Below are 9472 nucleotides of genomic sequence, written 5' to 3' on the forward strand. Positions count from 1 at the left end.
AGTGGAAACAGTGTCAGACTTTATTTTTCTGGGCTCCAAAATCACTGCAGATGGTGACTGCAGCCATGAAATTAAAAGACGCTTACTCCTTGGAAGGAAAGTTATGACCAACCTAGATAGCATATTCAAAAGCAGAGACATTACTTTGCCAACAAAGGTTCGTCTAGTCAAGGCTATGGTTTTTCCTGTGGTCATGTATGGATGTGAGAGTTGGACTGTGAAGAAGGCTGAGTGCCAAAGAATTGATGCTTTTGAACTGTGGTGTTGGAGAAGACTCTTGAGAGTCCCTTGGAGTGCAAGGAGATCCAACCAGTCCATTCTGAAGATCGAATGATGCTAAAGCTGAAACTCCAGTGCTTTGGCCACGTCATGTGAAGAGTTGACTCATTGGAAAAGACTCTGATGCTAGGAGGGATTGGGGGCAAGAGGAGAAGGGGACGACAGAGGATGAGATGGCTGGATGGCATCACTGACTCGATGGACGTGAGTCTGGGTGAACTCCGGGAATTGGTGATGGACAGGGAGGCCTGCGTGCTTCGAGATTCATGGGGTCACGAAGAGTCGGACACAACTGAGCGACTGAACTGAACTCAACTGAAGACAAACCGTGCAATAAGGTACCTTACATTAGGTTTTTATACTACATTTTAACAAGAGCCCCTAAGTCTCCACTGCTGTTCAAGGTAAGTGTGTCCCATGGCTGAGTCTCCAGGGCACAAGAGCTGTCTTGTGTCCCCAAGACTCAGCTCTAGGCCTGGCAAGTAATGAGCACTATGTAAATGTTAGCAACAGCCAGTTTAAGACAATTTCAAGCCTGCCCCGTCATACTCAACTAAAATTCTGGATTATTTGTTCCTTGTTGAATGAATAAGGAGAAGAACCTCTCCATTAAAATGCTTCCTAGTAAAGAAATGGTGAAAACTGTTAGAAAAAATGGGTACTTCCCACTGTAAGACCTACCACCCTAGCCTATCCTGAGAAATAAAGAACTGTATAGCTTACAAAAACTATCAAGGGGACTTAACCAAACCTGGAAATCCAGCCTCTAACAAAACCACAAAATGCCTATGTTTATATCTGCAGTAAAGAGAAAGTAAACCCGAGTAACAAAACCAGAAGGGAGCTCATTAAATTGGTATGAAGCCACCGTGGTAATTCTGCTGCCTTTAAGACCCAGCACACAAGCACTGCCTCCCGCACGGACGCGCCCCGCGGCCCCGCACTGCACACGCACACTTTGGAGCCCAGCGTGGTCTTCGCCGTCTGGATCAGGGGCTCAGTGTTCTTCATGTCGACCAGGACACTGTCGCTGATCTTGTCCAGGTGCTCGATAGCGATGCGGGCGGCCTGCTCGTAGCCGTCGGCGATCCTGATGGGGTGAATGCCGCGGTCCAGCAGCTGCTCAGCCTCTTCCAACAGGGCGCCAGCCAGCACTGTGGACGAGACAGCACACCCGGCTCAGGGACCCGCTGGAACTCAAACACATGAGGTGCTGCGCTGGGAACACCAAGGCTCCAGATTTAAGCTGAAAGGGTCTCAGAGGTGGAGGCCATCCCTAAAAATGGGAGCCTCGTGTTTTGGTTCTAACAGGTACCCCTCACAGATAGGTGCTCAACTCTCAGTGACGTACAGGACGCAAAGAACGTAACACAAACATTTTTATAAGGGAAAAAAACTTCCTGTTTCCTAGGCCAAGGATTTCTATTCAGTGAAATTTATGCTGGCATTATACAGTATTAAATAGAATTTGTTTACTATCCCTCCCACAACCTGTTGCCTTCCCCTCTCATTTTAACATCACAAAAATAAGTTTGAATGCTGCTGCACTCCAAGTACATTCAGAACAGTGTTTGGTTCCCAATGAATGTATAAGATATTTGCTGAATAAATTAATTCAAATTTCAAATGCAGAAAAAATAACACTGAAAATATTCATCTCATCAATCCTCCCAAACTTAAAAAAATTTCAAACATTGAAAACAAATTTCAAGAGTAATATAATAAATACTAGTTTACTTATTAATATTTTGTTGCATTTGTTTTCTTTACGTACGCTTGCTTTTTCTGTTCAACGATTTGAAAATTAGTTGCAAAAATCAGACATGTCACTCCTGAATATTTTAACATTCAGCTCCTAAGGACAGGCACAGTTTCCTCCATCGCTGTAACAAAACTGTCACACTCAGGAAATCTTGACACTGGTAAGATACTAATACACGACCCACAAATGACCCCACATGTCCCAAACATCCTTCAGAGCTGGGAAAAAGAAATCTGGCACCCACCCAGGTTTCACATATTAGAGCTGCTGTCGCTTCTCTTGAGCTCCCTGAATCTACTTGAGCTGCCTAACTCGACTCCCCACCCCCTTCCTGTTCTTTTATATTGACCCTTTTGAAGCGCCTGGGCCATTTGTCTTGTATCATGTCCTTCCACATGGATTTGTCACAGTTTCCCCATGATGAGATTCAGAATAAACATTCAGCAAGTGTGTTAGGCTTGTAACATTCTTTGCGAGCCCACAGACTGTAGCCCATCAGGCTCCTCTGCCCATGGAATTCTCCAGGCACGAATACTGGATTGGGTAGCCATTCTCTTTCTCAGGGGATCTTCCCGATCCAAGGATCAAATCCGGGTCTTCTGAACTGCAGGTGGATTCTTTAATGTCTGAGCAACCAAGAAAGCCCTTAATACTAAATAACTCCTCTCAAATGAGAAAGCACATTTTGCCTTTTCTTACCAACCACTCCTGTGGTTCCATCTCCGATCTCATCATCCTGTGATTTGGACAGTTCAACCATCAGCTTGGCGATCTGGTGGTCAACGTCCATCATGCTTAAGATGGTGGCGCCGTCATTGGTCACGGTCACGTCACCATCTTTATCCACCATCATCTTATCAAGCCCTAAGAGACAACCGTGTTTAAAAGGAGGGTAAAAAAAAAAAAAAAGAACCTACACTAAATCTATAAAACAGTTACCCTGACTTCTTGACCCAGTACCTATCTATGAGCTTATTACAAATAATTCAACATACATGAAGGAATATCTCCATGAATACCTTTTTAGATTGGCTAATTTAAAGCAAAACATTGGGACAATTTAATGATGTCTAAAACCAGAGAAGTTGCAAAAAAAATAATAATAATTATGGAGCATCACTAAATGTAATATCACAAAATACAACGTTGCAAAAGACAATAGCTATGATTTGGAAAATGCTAATGAAATTATGTTAAGTGGAAAAAACACCCGACCTAAATTTGGATGTAGCATGATGACTTTAACTGTGCTGAAGGTCTGGGACACACCCTAAACATCTGACCATATTAGGGGGAGGACGCCCCCCTCTGTCTCCTAACTTTCTGTAAACAGGTTGAATTGACTATTTTATGTTCTACAACTTTCCTGAAAAACACAGAATGTTAAGTCTCTTACCATTTGGTCCAAGCGATGTTTTCATTGTATTTGCTACAGCCTTTGCTGCCATTATATGAGACTAAATAAAAAAGAAAAAACCAATATTCAAGTTAGACATAATTTTAAGTTAACAACATATAACTAATGGCTGTAAAACTCACTTATGACACAGCTTCTATTCTCTAGAAAAGGCAGCAGACAGGTCCACATCTACCTGTGAAAACTGCACAACTCCTAGTGTTAGAAGACAATTCTTGTGTAAAACAGCAGAACCAAGTGCTCTGTGTTCTCTCTATAACCCTTAACACATCTAATGAGGCAGGTTCTCCGGGCCCGTTTTATAGCCAAGAGCAGGGACAGTCTGACCTGAGAGGCCGTGCAGGACCGTACGAAGCTAACTCCACGTGAGGAGTCCAGCCGTCAACACACAACACCCTGAACTGTCACACCATGGTTTACTGCACACTCCTTTCCCCAAAGGTCCAGTCAGTACACAACCCACAACCAAGAATCGCCCACCAAGGGGGTCAATCCTGAAAATAACAGAAGCCCAAATGCATCCTTTTCCCTTTCCGTACATAATTACGCTCATATTCCCTCCAAATACTTCGTTTCCTGCCTTCCTATTCCTGCCGTCAACGACCTAACTGATCCACTACACCATAGAGATTTCCAAGGTCTCTCATTCACCAATCCTTCACATTCATCCTCCATCCAGCCAAGCCATCCATTTTTCTGCATGTGTTGTTTTCCTCAGTCCCCTGCCCTTAAATGAGTCACCAGTACTCCGACTCTCAAGTCTGTAAGCTCCAGGTTTTCTTCAAAGTCTGAGACCTCGCTCTGTGCCAGTGAGGGCGGCCAAGGCCTGCTCCCCAACATGCCCTCTGACCCATGAAGCATTGATGCACTGAAGACCTCCGCTCATTAAATCCTGACCAGTTTACAAAGCAGTTCAAATGCAATGTTCTGTGCAGCCTTCCCTTGTCACCCCGTCTCACAGGTTAATGAGACACGAAGTTCACTAGGTTTGTAAAAATACTGGTTATTCTTAAAATACACCTTTGACTGATAGGTCTACATGATGAAATATGTAAACAATAATGACCGCAAACAGGGGGTTCTTAACCAGGGGCCAATGTGCCCCCAGGTGACATGTGGCAATGCCTGGAGACATCCCTGGTTATCACAATCAGGGAGGGGACTGCAGAGGGTGGAGGCCAGGTGCTGCTATGCATCCTGTACAGGACAGACCCCACAACAAAGCAGGATCAGCCCCCAAGGCCGCGGAGCAGGCTTTAGACCACTGGCTGCAGAGTCAGGCAAGGTGGGTATGAACCCTGGTCCTGTTCTTTACTAGCTCTGGGGCCACATTTCTCTCTAAGACCTGTCTCAAGAGACCGAGGATCACAAAGATGTGGCAGAGGCAAAACCACCTGTGGCTTCTGTTATACTGGCATTTTGGGTGCATGTATTGGGTGTTAGTTTCTCTGCTGGTTGCTTCCCATGAAAAACAGAACTGAACACGTAACGCAAGTGGCTTGAGTACCTACCACTGGTCAAAGGCTGGGTGACCACTTAAGTTACCCCATTTAATTCTTGTCCTCCGCTTGACAGGGATGTATTGCCCCCACTGGGAAAGGAGGTGTAACTCGCCCTAAGTCAAACAGCCCAGGACAGACCTGTAGCGCTTAATTTAAGTACAACCTCAAGACACTAAGGGACACCTCAGACCTGATGACACGGTCATACACACCAACTTCATGGATTCCACCCCAAATGCCACCTCCTCAGGTACAGTTCTATTTAAATTGTTATTCTGTCCAAACGCCCTTCAACGGGCTCCCTCCCATCCCTGAGGATAACATGGTCATGTCAAGGCACTCAACCTTCCACCTGTGTGAACCCCTGCAACTTAGACTATGTTGCTAAAACCAGACTCTGCCTCCTCCTCCAAGGTACCACGCGTTCTCCTGCTTTTGCTGTTCCTCTCCCTAGCAGCTAGCTCTCTCCCGTTCACCACAGTGCTCCATCCCGGGACAGCCAATCCTCTACCCAAAGCATTAAGGACCCTCTCTGACTTTTTACCAGCACGCACGCCCTCCCAAAGCTGGTGATTCAGGTCACACACTGCCTTGTACTACGGTTACTGGTGACCACTTTTCACTCTTACAGTTGTATTTTCTTCCTTAAAAGTGTACGTTTTTCACTTTTACGAGACCACACCCAGAACACGCCATGTATAAAGGAACTCAAAAATGAAATTATGCTGTCAATGGCTAAACCTTTAGGACGCCACGACGAAAATGACTCTCATTTCCTTTGAGGTCGTTGCAGGGACACCGACAGCGTCCTAACAGGCCAGGTGACCTGAGAACACCCCCCTGCATCCTACTGACGAAAACACTGTTTGGAATGCCTGCAGGTTGGAGAAACCAGTGGGGACGCGCCTTCACCGCCTGAGAATTCAAGCCTCCCCACCCAACTCTGAAGAGCGCCCGCGGGACACCTGAACCCCCAAATGAGACTAAAGGCTTATACGTCGATTTTTCCCGGGCGCGGGGCGAGGGACTGGAGACCAGAGGGGGCTCCCTCAAGCTCCCCCCGGAGCACATGGCAGAACCCCTCAGACATTGCGCAGGCGCAGAACCACCGGCTTCGGCCGCCTCCCCTCATCCCACCGCCAGTGCGTCCCGGGCCCGTTACCTTGAGGGCCTCAAGTCCCATAAGACGAGACTTGCGGTCCTGATCCTTGATGATGAGGAAAGGACGGCCATATTCATCGAAGGCGAGGGTCCCCACGGAAGCCATGATGCGGCAGCAAGAGTTACACTCCCTCAACCAGCGGAGACCACGCCGGAACCCAGAACCCGCCTTCCTCTCGCGGGAGGGCGCAAGAGCTCGCGCAGGCGCAATGCAGGCCGCCCGAGACCTATTTCTCACTTGAGACTAGTTTAACGCCAGACAGTACCTTCTGGAAGCAACGGCCTTCGGAAACTTCTATCATCCAGGAAGCTGTGGGGGGGGGTGGAAGTTTGAAGACACGGACGGGAACTTTAAAATCCAAAAGCCAGGAATAGATGTAAATTATACATTCATTAAAGCTTTAATATTGACTGTTTCTTGATAGTGTTCCCCAACGAGGAGCTCATTTACTTAGAACATTATTTTCTCCCTCGTTCCTCTCCCGGCTCTGGGAAGGTGGTAGAGTCCACTTCCGGTTTTCTAACTGCCGGAAATCTCGCGATGGATGGAGGAGGAGGTGAGGCCCGCCGGGGGCGGCGGGCTCTTTTGGGGCGCGGGTGCGGCGTCGGTCCCGGCGTGGGACTCGCGGTTAGTCCCCAAAGCAGCCCGTCCGAGTTGGACGCGGCGGGGCGGGGATCCGCGGGGCGGGTTTCCGGGCTCGCGGCCTGGCGTTCGGTGCTCAGTGCTCGCGCCTGCGGTGCGTGCTTGTGTTTGGCCCTGGTTTCTGACCGCCCGGAGCTGTTCTCTAGCGCCTTACGGCGAATAACTCAGTTTGGCACGATATTCCGAGATGTGGGCCCTGGAGTCCCGCTGTCCTGGTTGGGGAATCACAGCTCCGCTTCTTTTTCTAGCTGCGTCTTTGGGGAAGTGACCTGTCTGCAGCAATGGCAGTAATAACACTGCTGCTGCTAAGTCACTTCAGTCGTGTCATCCGACTCTGTGCGACCCCATAGACAGTAGCTCACCAGGCTCCCCCGTCCCTGGGATTCTCCAGGCAAGAACACTGGAGTGGGCTGCCATCTCCTCCAGTGCATGAAAGTGAAAAGTGAAAGTGAAGTCGCTTAGTCGTGCGACCCCATGGACTGCAGCTTTCCAGGCTCCTCCGTCCATGGGATTTTCCAGGCAAGAGTACTGGAGTGGACTGGAGTGGGATGCCATTGCCTTCTCGGAGTAATAGTATCTCTCTTTACGGGTTCAGGGAGAACCGTGCCTGACCTTTGGCAAGCTGTGTTTAATTTTGCACTGATACTTCGGTAACTAGCCCAGAGTTACGCAGCTCCTAAGAAGAAAATGGACCTGGCCTTGCACTGAATTTCCACCCCCTGAAGCCCGGAGGATGAGGGTAATGGCTGAAGCGTAAGGGTTCATCCTATGGAAGTAATGAAGTTCTAAATTTGACTGGTGATGGATTTAAGGAATTGGCTCTTGTGACTGTGGAGGCCCATGCTTACTGAGTGCTCAGTCGCTCAGTCATCTCCAACTCTTTGTGACCCCATGGACTGTAGCCCACCAGGCTCCTTTGTCCATGGGATGCTCCAGGCAAGAGTACTGGAGTGGGTTGCCATTTCCTTCTTCAGGGGATCTTCCCAATCCAGGAATCGAAGCCCGGTCTCCTGCACTGCAGGCAGATTCTTTACCAACTGAGCTACTAGGAAAGCCCCAGCAACTCATCTCGTGCTACACAACTCTTAAGTTCTGAGACTCCAGAGCTATGTGAGATCTTTCTGATCACTGTCCTCTACAGTTGAAACACCTGCAGAAGGACTTTTTCATACGAGGCAAGGCAGATGTGCCTGCCTTTAAAAAAAGAAAGCAAATCTTCCGTTGGCATGTTAAGTTCCTCCGCGCAATGCTGAAAAGTATGAATGAGAATGTACTTAAAACTCCTGCTTTCTATCAAACACCATCATTTTTCTGAACTTTCACCTCCATCACTGGCAGCACGAGTAGACTTCTGTTACTGTTTCTGAGTTGGTCTTCTGCCATGACACCAGTTGTAAAACTCACTTTAGGAGACCTCAGCCTTCAATAACAAAGCCACGCTGAGCGGGAGATGCTGAGGTGGGTCAGCCGTGGGCTTCCGGTGTGTCCTGTGTCCACGTTTGGGCCTCACTTCAGTTGTGACGTATTACCACATCTCATGGGCTTCTCTGGGTGGCTCGGGTAAAGAGCCCGCCTGCCAATGCAGGAGATGCGGGTTCGATCCCTGGGTCGGGAAGATCCCCTGGAGGAGGAAATGGCATCTACTCCAGTATTCTTGCCTGGAAAATTCCATGGATCGAGGAGCCTGGTGGACTGCAGTCCATGGGGTCGCAAAGAGTTAGATGTGGCTCGGTGAGCATGCACACACTGGCATGGTAAGCAGAAGTCCATCTCTTAATCCCAGCACCTGTGAGGATGCTGCCTGAGCCACTGGCCGGATGTGGTTGAGTGAAGGACTTCAAGATGGGAGGCTTATCCTGGCCTGTCTGGGTGGCCCAGTGTACTCCCAAGGAAAGGATTCCTTTTTTAAGAAGGAGAGGGGAGCAGGGGTGTCAGAGGAGGTGTCTTGTGGAGCCGGTGGCTGGACTGGCCTGGGGCCGCTGGCCGAGGAGTGCGGGCAGCCCGTCCTACCCCAGGGCTTCCAGAAGGGACAGGTACGCCCACCCTGTTTCAGAATCTGACCTCCAGAACTGTGCTTTTAATAAGTGTGTATCGTTTTTAACCGGCCTAGTTTATGGTAATTTCTTATCACAGCAGTAGGAGACTAAACACAGTGACCTTTTGAACAGAAACGTCTTCAAATGATGAGGCTATTCTGTGCCCCTTCCTCTTACTCTGTTTGTCTACAGATTCCTGTGGTTTTGGTTTTAGCGCCTCAGCTAGATGGAGAGCTGGTTCAGGGCAGGGTGGTCTCGTTCCCGTGGGGTTCAGTGCTGCGCGCTGTTGTGCATGCTCTTCCTGTATCCCCTTGTCTCATCCTCACAATGATCCCGTGATCCCCACTTTACAGATGAGGAGACTGAGGTTCCGAGAGGTGGAGGGTCACAGCTGTTAGTAAGGAGTGGAGCCAGGGTCCGACCTCGGCAGGCTCTGCATCTGTGCCCTTACGCTCTGTGCTGTGCCCATCATTAATCCATTTCAGAATTAATTTCAAATTTCATCGTAAAAAATGTGAGATCCGGTGAACGGCCCGGCCTGTGGCGCGTCCGCGCGGTCCACGCGGGGCTTTGCGGGGCACTGCGCCGCGCGGGCGGCCTCGCCCGAGCTCGGGGGCCGGCGCGCCCTACCGCTCTCCTGGTCGGGGCTCCGCGCGGTCCCGGGAGGCCGCC

General features: G+C 49.1%; 2 protein-coding genes across 5 annotated transcripts in view; one reads left to right on the forward strand and one right to left on the reverse strand.

The window, feature by feature from the left end:
* CCT5 (chaperonin containing TCP1, subunit 5 (epsilon)) overlaps positions 1-6313 on the reverse strand; it is a 13482-nt gene extending 7169 nt beyond the window's left edge. Inside the window, exons 1-4 of the mRNA XM_010847529.1 lie at positions 6123-6313; positions 3438-3498; positions 2741-2905; positions 1235-1433 (exon numbers count right to left, since the gene is read on the reverse strand). Of these exons, the coding sequence (XP_010845831.1) occupies positions 1235-1433; positions 2741-2905; positions 3438-3498; positions 6123-6227 (530 nt within the window). The 5' untranslated portion in view covers positions 6228-6313. The remainder of the gene's footprint in view (positions 1-1234; positions 1434-2740; positions 2906-3437; positions 3499-6122) is intronic.
* A 279-nt stretch (positions 6314-6592) lies between these two features.
* Positions 6593-9472, forward strand: part of FAM173B (family with sequence similarity 173, member B) — a 16749-nt gene continuing 13869 nt past the window's right edge. The window contains exons 1-2 of one of the 4 annotated variants that reach the window (XM_010847532.1): positions 6658-6678; positions 7360-7503. Coding sequence is in view for 1 of the 4 variants with exons in the window: in XM_010847530.1 (XP_010845832.1) it covers positions 6663-6678 (16 nt within the window). In the remaining 3 variants the exon portion in view is untranslated. Of the gene's footprint in view, positions 6750-7359; positions 7504-7743; positions 8223-9472 lie in introns of those variants that run through there. The other 3 variants (XM_010847531.1, XM_010847530.1, XM_010847533.1) reach the window with 3 other exon arrangements.

The sequence above is a fragment of the Bison bison genome, unplaced genomic scaffold, assembly GCF_000754665.1.
Source record: "Bison bison bison isolate TAMUID 2011002044 unplaced genomic scaffold, Bison_UMD1.0 scf7180017864250, whole genome shotgun sequence".
NCBI classification, from domain to species: domain Eukaryota; kingdom Metazoa; phylum Chordata; class Mammalia; order Artiodactyla; family Bovidae; genus Bison; species Bison bison.